The sequence below is a fragment of the Pelophylax lessonae genome, assembly GCF_965119305.1.
Source record: "Pelophylax lessonae genome assembly, contig: HAP1_SCAFFOLD_486, whole genome shotgun sequence".
NCBI lineage: Eukaryota > Metazoa > Chordata > Amphibia > Anura > Ranidae > Pelophylax > Pelophylax lessonae.
Genome location: NW_028119858.1, coordinates 59,028 through 73,417, shown reverse-complemented (window position 1 = coordinate 73,417; position 14,390 = coordinate 59,028). Strand labels below are relative to the sequence as shown.

The 14,390-nt window shown below is 54.1% G+C and overlaps 1 protein-coding gene across 1 annotated transcript in view; it reads left to right on the top strand.

Annotated features, from left to right (window-relative positions):
* Window positions 1-12,031, top strand: part of MAPK15 (mitogen-activated protein kinase 15) — a 40,885-nt gene extending 28,854 nt beyond the window's left edge. The window contains exons 12-14 of the mRNA XM_082276310.1: window positions 6,129-6,208; window positions 6,431-6,595; window positions 11,579-12,031. Coding sequence (XP_082132436.1) covers window positions 6,129-6,208; window positions 6,431-6,595; window positions 11,579-11,767 — 434 coding nt within the window. The 3' untranslated portion in view covers window positions 11,768-12,031. The remainder of the gene's footprint in view (window positions 1-6,128; window positions 6,209-6,430; window positions 6,596-11,578) is intronic.
* Window positions 12,032-14,390: the final 2,359 nt, after the last annotated feature.

The following is a 14,390-nucleotide window of genomic DNA, read 5'->3' as shown; positions in this document are numbered from 1 at the left end:
GGTGTGTGTTATTCCCCCATTATCCCATTTACAAGGAGCAGATAAATGATCCAGAGTTCATTTCAAGTGTGCTATTTGCATTTGGAATCTGTTGCTGTCAACTCTCAATCTGAGCTCCAAAGAGCTGTCACTATCAGTGAAGCCATCATTAGGCTGAAAAAACAAAACAAACCCATCAGAGAGATAGCAGAAACATTAGGTGTGGCCAAATCAACTGTTTGGAACATCCTTAAAAAGAAAGAATGCACCGGTGAGCTCAGCAACATCAAAAGACCCGGAAGACCGCGGAAAACAACTGTGGTGGATGACCGAAGAATTCTTTCCCTGGTGAAGAAAACACCCTTCACAACAGTTGGCCAGATCAAGATCACTCTCCAGGAGGTAGGTGTATGTGTGTCAGATGAAGAACACTCTCCAGGAGGTAGGTGTATGTGTGTCAGATCAGGAACACTCTCCAGGAGGTAGGTGTATGTGTGTCAGGTCAGGAACACTCTCCAGGAGGTAGGTGTATGTGTGTCAGATGAAGAACACTCTCCAGGAGGTAGGTGTATGTGTGTCAGATCAGGAACACTCTCCAGGAGGTAGGTGTATGTGTGTCAGATCAGGAACACTCTCCAGGAGGTAGGTGTATGTGTGTCAGATCAGGAACACTCTCCAGGAGGTAGGTGTATGTGTGTCAGGTCAGGAACACTCTCCAGGAGGTAGGTGTATGTGTGTCAGATGAAGAACACTCTCCAGGAGGTAGGTGTATGTGTGTCAGATCAGGAACACTCTCCAGGAGGTAGGTGTATGTGTGTCAGATCAGGAACACTCTCCAGGAGGTAGGTGTATGTGTGTCAGATCAAGAACATTCTCCAGGAGGTAGGTGTATGTGTGTCAGATGAAGAACACTCTCCAGGTGGTAGGTGTATGTGTGTCAGATCAAGAACATTCTCCAGGAGGTAGGTGTATGTGTGTCAGATCATGAACACTCTCCAGGAGGTAGGTGTATGTGTGTCAGATCAGGAACACTCTCCAGGAGGTAGGTGTATGTGTGTCAGATCAGGAACACTCTCCAGGAGGTAGGTGTATGTGTGTCAGATCATGAACACTCTCCAGGAGGTAGGTGTATGTGTCTCAGATCAGGAACACTCTCCAGGAGGTAGGTGTATGTGTGTCAGGTCAGGAACACTCTCCAGGAGGTAGGTGTATGTGTGTCAGATCAGGAACACTCTCCAGGAGGTAGGTGTATGTGTGTCAGATCAGGAACACTCTCCAGGAGGTAGGTGTATGTGTGTCAGATCATGAACACTCTCCAGGAGGTAGGTGTATGTGTGTCAGGTCAGGAACACTCTCCAGGAGGTAGGTGTATGTGTGTCAGATCAGGAACACTCTCCTGGAGGTAGGTGTATGTGTGTCAGATCAGGAACACTCTCCAGGAGGTAGGTGTATGAGTGTCAGATCAAGAACACTCTCCTGGAGGTAGGTGTATATGTGTCAGGTCAGGAACACTCTCCAGGAGGTAGGTGTATGTGTGTCAGATCAGGAACACTCTCCAGGAGGTAGGTGTATGTGTGTCAGATCATGAACACTCTCCAGGAGGTAGGTGTATATGTGTCAGGTCAGGAACACTCTCCAGGAGGTAGGTGTATGTGTGTCAGATCAGGAACACTCTCCAGGAGGTAGGTGTATGTGTGTCAGATCAAGAACACTCTCCAGGAGGTAGGTGTATGTGTGTCAGATCATGAACACTCTCCAGGAGGTAGGTGTATGTGTGTCAGATCAGGAACACTCTCCAGGAGGTAGGTGTATGTGTCTCAGATCAGGAACACTCTCCAGGAGGTAGGTGTATGTGTGTCAGGTCAGGAACACTCTCCAGGAGGTAGGTGTATGTGTGTCAGATCAGGAACACTCTCCTGGAGGTAGGTGTATGTGTGTCAGATCAGGATCACTCTCCAGGAGGTAGGTGTATGTGTGTCAGATCAGGAACACTCTCCAGGAGGTAGGTGTATGTGTGTCAGATCAGGAACACTCTCCAGGAGGTAGGTGTATGTGTGTCAGATCAGGATCACTCTCCAGGAGGTAGGTGTATGAGTGTCAGATCAGGAACACTCTCCAGGAGGTAGGTGTATGTGTGTCAGATCAGGAACACTCTCCAGGAGGTAGGTGTATGTGTCTCAGATCAGGAACACTCTCCTGGAGGTAGGTGTATGTGTGTCAGATCAGGAACACTCTCCAGGAGGTAGGTGTATGTGTGTCAGATCAAGAACACTCTCCTGGAGGTAGGTGTATGTGTGTCAGATCAGGAACACTCTCCAGGAGGTAGGTGTATGAGTGTCAGGTCAGGAACACTCTCCAGGAGGTAGGTGTATGAGTGTCAGGTCAGGAACACTCTCCAGGAGGTAGGTGTATGTGTGTCAGATCAGGAACACTCTCCTGGAGGTAGGTGTATGTGTGTCAGATCAGGAACACTCTCCTGGAGGTAGGTGTATGTGTGTCAGATCAGGAACACTCTCCAGGAGGTAGGTGTGTATGTGTCAGATGAAGAACACTCTCCAGGAGGTAGGTGTATGTGTGTCAGATGAAGATCACTCTCCAGGAGGTAGGTGTATGTGTGTCAGATCAGGAACACTCTCCAGGAGGTAGGTGTATGTGTGTCAGATCAGGAACACTCTCCAGGAGGTAGGTGTATGTGTGTCAGATCAGGAACACTCTCCAGGAGGTAGGTGTATGTGTGTCAGATGAAGAACACTCTCCAGGAGGTAGGTGTATGTGTGTCAGATGAAGATCACTCTCCAGGAGGTAGGTGTATGTGTGTCAGATCAGGAACACTCTCCAGGAGGTAGGTGTATGTGTGTCAGATCAGGAACACTCTCCAGGAGGTAGGTGTATGTGTGTCAGATCAGGAACACTCTCCAGGAGGTAGGTGTATGTGTGTCAGATCAGGATCACTCTCCAGGAGGTAGGTGTATGAGTGTCAGATCAGGAACACTCTCCAGGAGGTAGGTGTATGAGTGTCAGATCAGGATCACTCTCCAGGAGGTAGGTGTATGAGTGTCAGATCAGGAACACTCTCCAGGAGGTAGGTGTATGAGTGTCAGATCAAGAACACTCTCCAGGAGGTAGGTGTATGTGTGTCAGATCAGGAACGCTCTCCAGGAGGTAGGTGTATGTGTGTCAGATGAAGATCACTCTCCAGGAGGTAGGTGTATGTGTGTCAGATCAGGAACACTCTCCAGGAGGTAGGTGTATGTGTGTCAGATCAGGAACACTCTCCAGGAGGTAGGTGTATGAGTGTCAGATCAGGATCACTCTCCAGGAGGTAGGTGTATGAGTGTCAGGTCAGGAACACTCTCCAGGAGGTAGGTGTATGAGTGTCAGGTCAGGAACACTCTCCAGGAGGTAGGTGTATGTGTGTCAGATCAGGAACACTCTCCTGGAGGTAGGTGTATGTGTGTCAGATCAGGAACACTCTCCTGGAGGTAGGTGTATGTGTGTCAGATCAGGAACACTCTCCAGGAGGTAGGTGTGTATGTGTCAGATGAAGAACACTCTCCAGGAGGTAGGTGTATGTGTGTCAGATGAAGATCACTCTCCAGGAGGTAGGTGTATGTGTGTCAGATCAGGAACACTCTCCAGGAGGTAGGTGTATGTGTGTCAGATCAGGAACACTCTCCAGGAGGTAGGTGTATGTGTGTCAGATCAGGAACACTCTCCAGGAGGTAGGTGTATGTGTGTCAGATCAGGAACACTCTCCAGGAGGTAGGTGTATGTGTGTCAGATGAAGAACACTCTCCAGGAGGTAGGTGTATGTGTGTCAGATGAAGATCACTCTCCAGGAGGTAGGTGTATGTGTGTCAGATCAGGAACACTCTCCAGGAGGTAGGTGTATGTGTGTCAGATCAGGAACACTCTCCAGGAGGTAGGTGTATGTGTGTCAGATCAGGAACACTCTCCAGGAGGTAGGTGTATGTGTGTCAGATCAGGAACACTCTCCAGGAGGTAGGTGTATGAGTGTCAGATCAGGAACACTCTCCAGGAGGTAGGTGTATGAGTGTCAGATCAGGATCACTCTCCAGGAGGTAGGTGTATGTGTGTCAGATGAAGATCACTCTCCAGGAGGTAGGTGTATGTGTGTCAGATCAGGAACACTCTCCAGGAGGTAGGTGTCTGTGTGTCAAAGTCAACAATCAAGAGAAGACTTCACCAGAGGGAATACAGAGGGTTCACCACAAGATGTAAACCATTGGTGAGCCTCAAAAACAGGAAGGCCAGATTAGAGTTTGCCAAACAACATCTAAAAAAGCCTTCACAGTTCTGGAACATCCTATGGACAGATGAGACCAAGATCAACTTGTAGCAGAGTGATGGGAAGAGAAGAGTATGGAGAAGGAAAGGAACTGCTCATGATCCAAAGCATACCACCTCATCAGTGAAGCATGGTGGTGGTAGTGTCATGGCGTGGGCATGTATGGCTGCCAATGGAACTGGTTCTCTTGTATTTATTGATGATGTGACTGCTGACAGAAGCAGCAGGATGAATTCTGAAGTGTTTCGGGGAATATTATCTGCTCATATTCAGCCAAATGCTTCAGAACTCATTGGACGGCGCTTCACAGTGCAGATGGACAATGACCCGAAGCATACTGCGAAAGCAACCAAAGAGTTCTTTAAGGGAAAGAAGTGGAATGTTATGCAATGGCCAAGTCAATCACCTGACCTGAATCCGATTGAGCATGCATTTCACTTGCTGAAGACAAAACTGAAGGGAAAATGCCCCAAGAACAAGCAGGAACTGAAGACAGTTGCAGTAGAGGCCTGGCAGAGCATCACCAGGGGCGAAACCCAGCGTCTGGTGATGTCTATGCGTTCCAGACTTCAGGCTGTAATTGACTGCAAAGGATTTGCAACCAAGTATTAAAAAGTGAAAGTTTGATTTATGATTGTTAATCTGTCCCATTACTTTTGGTCCCTTAAAAAGTGGGAGGCACATATACAAACTGTTGTAATTCCTCCACCGTTCACCTGATTTGGATGTAAATTCCCTCAAATTAAAGCTGAAAGTCTGCAGGTAAAGCACATCTTGTTTGTTTCATTTCAAATCCATTGTGGTGGAGTATAGAGAGGGGGAGGGGGGTGTATAGAGCCAAAAAGATTAGAATTGTGTCCATGTCCCAATATTTATGGACCTGACTCTAGTGTCCGGTGTACACAGGGTATGCGGGGGGTATATAGTGTCCAGTGTATACGGGGGGTATATAGTATACGGGGGGTATATAGTGTCTGGTGTACACGGAGGGGGGGGGTATATAGTGTCCGGTGTATACGGGGGGTATATAGTGTCCGGTGTATACGGGGGGGTATATAGTGTCCGGTGTATACGGGGGGTATATAGTGTCCGGTGTATACGGGGGGGTATATAGTGTCCGGTGTATACGGGGGGTATATAGTGTCCGGTGTATACGGGGGGTATATAGTATACGGGGGGTATATAGTGTCTGGTGTACACGGAGGGGGGGGTATATAGTGTCCGGTGTATACGGGGGGTATATAGTGTCCGGTGTATACGGGGGTATATAGTGTCCGGTGTATACGGGGGGTATATAGTGTCTGCAGTAATGTGGTGGGTATCTTACTGGGTAGGGAAGACTTCTGCAGAGAGGTCCAGTGAAAGGTGAACTGGTTTGTATGGTTTGGATCTAAGGTGAACTGGTTTGTATGGTTTGGATCTGGGGGGGAGGGGGAGTCACGGCTCCGTTTTCTCAGGTTTGTGATGGATTTTCGGGGGATGGAAGGGACAATATGGAGAATTCACACAGAAAGTGAGCGGGAAAAGAGAAAGCCGTCTGTATGGGCCGAAGTCTTGGAGTTCAGTTTCCTACCTGCAGACCGATTAATACTCAGGTTGGGTCGGTCGATGGTGCAAATAGAAGGGGGAGGGTAGCTCTGACGCATTGCGCTGGTGATGTGGAAGGAGATATCCGATAGGTTGAGGTAAATTGTGGAGATTCAGGACACCGTGTGACGAAGTGTCACCTCCCGTCCATAGATAGGAAGAGAAGGGCTGAGGAACCACGCCCACCTTCTTATGTCTCCTCCTTCACCTGCTGGTAAAGTTCCTCCCATTCAGGTTCTTCTTCTCTGTCTAGGGGGATCGGCTCATTGGAGGAGTAAGAAGGGGCAGCTGAGCCAGGAGCATATGGCCACCTCCCAGCCTGGGACACAAGGGGTGAGTACACCAGTATGGATGGGGGATGGGATTATGGACCCATATAAGGGTACATAGGGACTAGTATGGATGGGGGTGGGATTATTGGACCTGTATAGGGACACATGGGGGTGGGATTATGGGACTGGAATGTGGTCACATGACCAGTATAGGAGTGACTTGTATGGAGGTCATGTGATCACATCCAGGTTATCTAACATTGGATTCTCCATTTACTTAAAGGTGAATAAAATGGGAGAACCGCGAGGGAAAACGGCCCCGGTCACCCGGACGCGCTCCTTCTCTCTCACCCAGCAGGCCCGGGCAGCCGCCCCCAACAATCCGCTCATCCGGAAGGAGGCCGCAACCCCCGGAGCAGTGGGCGTGGCAGCAGTCAGCGCCAGACTGGTGAGTAGAACGGAGGAGCTCTGCAGGTGGAAATACTAAATGTCTGGCTTCAGGACCTACAAGAAGTCTGTAGATGAGACCTTTGAATCCGCGCCAATATGGCCCTGCCCATCCCCCTCTGTCCTCTCTTGTCGCGCCCCTGCCCTCACCAACCCTCTTCTGTCCCCCACCCATCTTCCTCTATCCTTCCTATACCCCTCTCCCCCCCCTCTATCCTTTCCCTGCCCTCACCCGTCCCCCTCTATCCTCGCCGCCCCCCCTCTGTCCTTGCCTGCCCTCACCCGTCCCCCCTTTGCCCTCTCCCATCCCCCCTCTAGTCTCACCCGTCCCCCCTTTGCCCTCTCCTGTCCACCTTTTACTCTCTATTCTCACCCGCTCGCTCCCTGCCGTCCGCCCTCTCCTTTTCCCCCCTCTATCCTCACATCCTCTCTCCTCCCCCCCCCTCTGTCCTCGCCTGCCCTCTCCCACCCCCCCTCTATCCTTGCCCACCGCCCCCCTCTGTCCTCACCCGTCCTCTGCCCCCCCCCCCCTGCTCTCTCCCATCCTTCCTCTGTCCTCACCCACCCTCTCCCGCGCTCTGTCTTCTACTGTTCCTTTTCTCTGCCCTTGCTCCCCCTCCATCCGTCCTAGCCCTCTCTGGCCGCGCCCGTCCCTGCTCCCCCTCCATCCTCGCCCATCCCCCCCTCTGTACCCCCTGCCCTCTCATTTCCCCCCTCTGTCCTAGCCTGTCCCCCAACTGTTCTTTCCCCCCCCCATCCTCTCCTGTCCCACCTCTATCCTCGCCGTCCCCTCTCTGTCCTCGTTCTCCCTCACCCTCTCATGTCCCCCTCTGCCCCCCCCGCCTTCCCTTGCCTGTACCCCTCTATTCCCACCTGCCCTCGCCCGTCGCCCCCTCACCTTGTCCTCGCCAGTCGCTCCTCATCCGTCCCCCTCTATTCTTGCCTCCCCCCCCCCCCACTGTTCTCTCCCATCCCCCCCTATCCTTGCCCTCTTTCATCCCCTCTCTTCCCCCAATATCCTTGCCCCCCCACCTGTCCTCGCCCATCCTCCCTGTCCCCCCCCCCTCCTATCCTCACCTTTCCTCCTCCTCCTACCCTCACCTTTCCCCTCTCTGTCCTCTTCCCCCCCCCCCCCCCCTCCTATCCTCACCTTTCCCCCTCCTCCTACCCTCACCTTTCCCCTCTCTGTCCTCCTCCCCCCCCCCCCCCCCCGTTGTCAGTAAGGTAGAAGAGGTCACACATCCTCTTGTTTCGCTGATGATGAGAGCCAGGAAATCAGCATTGCAGAATGAGAAGAGAAATGGCCGCCTCCAGGTCTCAGGAAAAGCCACAATTCCCATAATAGCCAAGCAGGTCAGAGGTTGGTGATTGGCATGTGTGGGGTCAGTGATTGGAGGTAGATGTGCAGGGTGGGATACGGTGAGGTAGGTGGGGGGGGGGGTAGGGGTGCAGGACGGGATACGGTGAGGTAGGTGATTGGAGGTAGGGGTGCAGGGCGGGGGATACGGTGAGTTAGGTGATTGGGGGTAGGGGTGCAGGGCGGGATACGAGGAGGTAGGTGGGGGGGGGGTGTGCAGGGCGGGATACAGTGAGGTAGGTAATTGGGGGGTAGGGGTGCAGGGCGGGATGTGATTGGAGGTAGGGGTGCAGGGCGGGGGATATGGTGAGGTAGGTGATCGGGGGTAGGGGGGCAGGGCGGGATATGGTGAGGTAGGGGTGCAGGGCAGGATACGGGAGGTAGGTGATTGGGGGGTAGGGGTGCAGAGCGGGGGATATGGTGAGGTAGGTGATTGGAGGTAGGGGTGCAGGGCGGGATGTGATCGGGGGTAGGGGTGCAGGGTGGGATACGGTGAGGTAGGTGATCGGGGGTAGGGGGGCAGGGCGGGATATGGTGAGGTAGGTGATTGGAGGTAGGGGTGCAGGGCGGGATGTGATTGGGGGTAGGGGTGCAGGGCGGGATGTGATTGGAGGTAGGGGTGCAGGGCGGGATGTGATTGGAGGTAGGGGTGCAGGGCGGGATGTGATTGGAGGTAGGGGTGCAGGGCGGGATGTGATTGGAGGTAGGGGTGCAGGGTGGGATGTGATTGGAGGTAGGGGTGCAGGGCGGGATGTGATTGGAGGTAGGGGTGCAGGGTGGGATATGGTGAGGTAGGTGGGGGGGGTAGGGGCGCAGGGCGGGATACGGTGAGGTGGGTGATTGGAGGTAGGGGTGCAGGGCGGGATACGAGGAGGTAGGTGATTGGGGGTAGGGGTGCAGGGCGGGTGAGGTAGGGGTGCAGGGCGGGATACAGTGAGGTAGGGGATTGGGGGTAGGTGTGCAGGGCGGGATACAGTGAGGTAGGTGATCGGGGGTAGGGGTGCAGGGTGGGATATGGTGAGGTAGGGGTGCAGGGCGGGATACGAGGAGGTAGGTGATTGGAGGTAGGTGTGCAGGGCGGGGGATATGGTGAGTTAGGTGATTGGGGGTAGGGGTGCAGGGCGGGATATGGTGAGGTAGGTGATTGGGGGTAGGGGTGCAGGGCGGGATACGAGGAGGTAGGTGGGGGGGGGGGGGGTGTGCAGGGCGGGATACAGTGAGGTAGGTGATCGGGGGTAGGGGTGCAGGGTGGGATATGGTGAGGTAGGTGATTGGGGGGTAGGGGTGCAGGGCGGGATGTGATTGGAGGTAGGGGTGCAGGGCGGGGGATATGGTGAGGTAGGTGATCGGGGGTAGGGGTGCAGGGTGGGATACGGTGAGGTAGGTGATCGGGGGTAGGGGTGCAGGGTGGGATACGGTGAGGTAGGTGATTGAAGGTAGGGGTGCAGGGCAGGATACGGGAGGTAGGTGATTGGGGGTAGGGGTGCAGGGCGGGATGTGATTGTAGGTAGGGGTGCAGGGCGGGGGATACGGTGAGGTAGGTGATCGGGGGTAGGGGTGCAGGGTGGGATACGGTGAGGTAGGTGATTGGAGGTAGGGGCGCAGGGCGGGATATGGTGAGGTAGGTGATCGGGGGTAGGGGTGCAGGGCGGGGGATACGGTGAGGTAGGTGATCGGAGGTAGGTGTGCAGGGCAGGATACGAGTAGGTAGGTGATTGGGGGTAGGGGTGCAGGGCGGGATGTGATTGGAGGTAGGGGTGCAGGGTGGGGGATATGGTGAGGTAGGTGATCGGGGGTAGGTGTGCAGGGTGGGATATGGTGAGGTAGGGGTGCAGGGCGGGATACGAGGAGGTAGGTGATCGGGGGTAGGGGTGCAGGGTGGGATGTGATTGGAGGTAGGTGATCGGGGGTAGGGGTGCAGGGTGGGATGTGATTGGAGGTAGGTGATCGGGGGTAGGGGTGGGATGTGATTGGAGGTAGGTGTGCAGGGTGGGATGTGATTGGAGGTAGGTAATCGGGGGTAGGGGTGCAGGGTGGGATGTGATCGGGGGTAGGGGTGCAGGGTGGGATGTGATTGGAGGTAGGTGATTGGAGGTAGGGGTGCAGGGTGGGATGTGATTGGAGGTAGGTGATCGGGGGTAGGGGTGGGATGTGATTGGAGGTAGGTGTGCAGGGTGGGATGTGATTGGAGGTAGGTGATTGGGGGTAGGGGTGCAGGGTGGGATGTGATTGGAGGTAGGTGATCGGGGGTAGGGGTGGGATGTGATTGGAGGTAGGTGTGCAGGGTGGGATGTGATTGGAGGTAGGTGATCGGGGGTAGGGGTGCAGGGTGGGATGTGATCGGGGGTAGGGGTGCAGGGTGGGATGTGATCGGGGGTAGGGGTGCAGGGTGGGATGTGATTGGAGGTAGGGGTGCAGGGTGGGATGTGATCGGGGGTAGGGGTGCAGGGTGGGATGTGATCGGGGGTAGGTGTGCAGGGTGGGATGTGATTGGAGGTAGGGGTGCAGGGTGGGATGTGATCGGGGGTAGGGGTGCAGGGTGGGATGTGATCGGGGGTAGGGGTGCAGGGTGGGATGTGATTGGAGGTAGGTGATCGGGGGTAGGTGTGCAGGGTGGGATGTGATCGGGGGTAGGGGTGCAGGGTGGGATGTGATTGGAGGTAGGTGATTGGGGGTAGGGGTGGGATGTGATCGGGGGTAGGGGTGCAGGGTGGGATGTGATCGGGGGTAGGGGTGCAGGGTGGGATGTGATTGGGGGTAGGGGTGCAGGGTGGGATGTGATTGGGGGTAGGGGTGCAGGGTGGGATGTGATTGGAGGTAGGGGTGCAGGGTGGGATGTGATTGGAGGTAGGTGATTGGAGGTAGGGGTGCAGGGTGGGATGTGATTGGAGGTAGGTGATCGGGGGTAGGGGTGCAGGGTGGGATGTGATCGGGGGTAGGGGTGCAGGGTGGGATGTGATCGGGGGTAGGGGTCCAGGGTGGGATGTGATTGGAGGTAGGTGATCGGGGGTAGGGGTGCAGGGTGGGATGTGATTGGAGGTAGGTGATCGGGGGTAGGGGTGCAGGGTGGGATGTGATTGCAGGTAGGTGATCGGGGGTAGGTGTGCAGGGTGGGATGTGATTGGAGGTAGGTGATTGGGGGTAGGGGTGGGATGTGATCGGGGGTAGGGGTGCAGGGTGGGATGTGATCGGGGGTAGGGGTGCAGGGTGGGATGTGATCGGGGGTAGGGGTGCAGGGTGGGATGTGATCGGGGGTAGGGGTGCAGGGTGGGATGTGATTGGGGGTAGGGGTGCAGGGTGGGATGTGATTGGGGGTAGGGGTGCAGGGTGGGATGTGATTGGAGGTAGGTGATCGGGGGTAGGGGTGGGATGTGATTGGGGGTAGGGGTGCAGGGTGGGATGTGATCGGAGGTAGGGGTGCAGGGTGGGATGTGATCGGGGGTAGGGGTGCAGGGTGGGATGTGATCGGGGGTAGGGGTGCAGGGTGGGATGTGATCGGGGGTAGGGGTGCAGGGTGGGATGTGATTGGAGGTAGGTGATCGGGGGTAGGGGTGCAGGGTGCGTTGTGATTGGAGGTAGGTGTCTGTCCAGGACATGCAGGTTATCAGACTCCCTTCTCCTCCACAGAACCCCCGCACTCCGGTCCCTCAGAGCCGCGATTTGCGTTCCGCTCAGAAGTTCAGCCGGAAGATGTTCCAGGGGACGGCGAATGTCGGGGCGGCCGGTGACCCCAAGGCGTCCCTCCACAGCTACAGCCAGGCCTACGGGACGATCAGTAAATCGGCTCTGCAGAGTTTACAGACAGACAAGTCGTGAGGGACACAAGCTGTGAGCTGCTGGGACCCTCCTCAGGGGCCCGAGTATTCCAGGTGTGGGGCCCGAAGCCGGACCCGCCCCCTCTGTTCAGACCACATATGTGCCTTGTACGTCGCCTGACCCGGGACCAGCCAACCGGCAATAAATAAAGTGCAATAAGGCAAATTCTGGACTTTGTGGCCCCGGAGCCGCCAGGGGCCCTTCCTCTAATTTGTTTCTTTTTTTTACTCTTCATTCCACCCACAATACAGACTATTTATTCAGTGCTGTGTCAGCTCATTATTGACTTCACCATGAGAGGGCGCCACCTCTTCCCCAACATGGCTGCCAGCGGACCCGCCCTGTGCAGTGAGAATCTGCTCACTTCCTGTTCCGGTGACACCATTTGTGAAAAGTCTTCAGGACAGGAAGTGAGGGGAGATCTCCCCTCCCCCGTCCATTCACTACTGAGTAATATTAGGCAGAGCCACAAATCAGCACAGAACAATGCGATCCATAAATGGGGGGGGGGGGGGGGGGTAGTCCATCCAGTCCTGAGATTTACACAGCTATGTCCCCTCTCCACCCCCAGCCCGTGATTGGATAACGAAGGAGGAGGAACAGAATGGGGGAGGACACCTGATTGGCCCCAAGTCTGACCCCTCCCCCTCCCATTCTGTTGGCTGCCATACTGGGGACATGAAGAGGCGGATATGAGTTCAGAGTCCCTTAAAGTGACAGTGCCTCCTGCATCTCACCTGCACCCCCCCCCCCCCCCTCCATTGGTGATATCTATATCTCTAGAACACGATGTGATGATGGGAGTGAGGGACAGATACTGGGGGGAATCGGCTACAAGGGATTGCTATGTCCTCCATACTCCCTTAGATAATCACTGAGCTCTTGTAAGATCTTTGTTCCTGTTCTTGTTCTGCTGCCCTCTCTGGGGAAAGAGAGGGTCACCCACAGGAACCTGGAGCCTTGTCGTAGGTCCAGGGTGGGTGGGAGACGGCAAGACCCTAACCAAGGCGGTTCGTGGGGTCTGAGGTGGTTATGGTGTCTGGAGGAGTGCTTGGAGCCCTCGGGAAGCACTAGGAGCGTCTGTCAACGGAGGTACCTGGTCTGGTGGGGGCCAGTTGATCCGTTACAGCGCCCCTATGGGTACTCGGGGGCTGGCGCAGGAAATATGATTTTCTCTTTTGTCATTGGACACCTCCCTCCAATCAACTCAGAGAAATGAATTTTACTGTAAGTATAAAAATCCTATTTCCCCATCAATGTACAGACTGGGCCCTACATGAGGATCGGCCGAATCCTGAAAGACTAAAATCTATCCAATGGAAATGGTCTCTTCCGGTAGTGGATCCGGACATTCTCCACCCAGAAGCGCAGAACCCCCACCTGTTTATGATTTGTACACCGTATGGTTATCAGTCCTGGTACTAGCAGCATCTGGGACCTTCTGTCTAGACAGCGCAGGACTCACCACTCCCTTGGATCCTGACATTCCTTCCTCGATGAACACCCCAGGATGTTCCCTCCCCTGAGGATTCAGCTGATTGGTGTTTTGATGCCTCTGTCCTTGCAGGTCCACCAATCACTGCCTTGTCTGTCTGCTGATCTGTAATTGGACGGATGAATAGAGACCATGGCTGCAGGACAGGATTGTGGTGAAAAGTCTGCCTGTAAGAAGCCCCTCCTCCGCCTGCATCACTCTACTGCGATTTATATAAAGTATTACTTCTATCTACATTTCTAGGGTCACATATATATATATATATATTCCTACGGCTACATTTCTAGGGTCACATATATATACAGTGGGTACGGAAAGTATTCAGACCCCCTTAAATTTTTCACTCTTTGTTATATTGCAGCCATTCTTCTTCCTCATGAATGTACACATAGCACCCCATACTGACAGAAAAACACAGAATTGTTGACATTGTTGCAGAAAAACTGAAATATCACATGGTCCTAAGTATTCAGACCCTTTGCTCAGTATTTAGTAGAAGCCCCCTTTTGATCTAATACAGCCAGGAGTCTTTTTGGGAAAGATGCAACAAGTCTTTCACACCTGGATTTGGGGATCCTCTGCCATTCCTCCTTGCAGATCCTCTCCAGTTCTGTCAGGTTGGATGGTAAACGTTGGTGGACGGCCATTTTTAGGTCTCTCCAGAGATGCTCAATTGGGTTTAAGTCAGGGCTCTGGCTGGGCCATTCAAGAACAGTCACGGAGTTGTTGTGAAGCCACTCCTTCGTTATTTTAGCTGTGTGCTTAGGGTCATTGTCTTGTTGGAAGGTAAACCTTCGGCCCAGTCTGAGGTCCAGAGCACTCTGGAGAAGGTTTTTGTCCAGGATATCCCTGTACTTGGCCGCATTCATCTTTCCCTCGATTGCAACCAGTCGTCCTGTCCCTGCAGCTGAAAAACACCCCCACAGCATGATGCTGCCACCACCATGCTTCACTGTTGGGACTGTATTGGACAGGTGATGAGCAGTGCCTGGTTTTCTCCACACATACCGCTTAGAATTAAGGCCAAAAAGTTCTATTTTGGTCTCATCAGACCAGAGAATCTTATTTCTCACCATCTTGGAGTCCTTCAGGTGTTTTTTAGCAAACTCCATGCGGGCTTTCATGTGT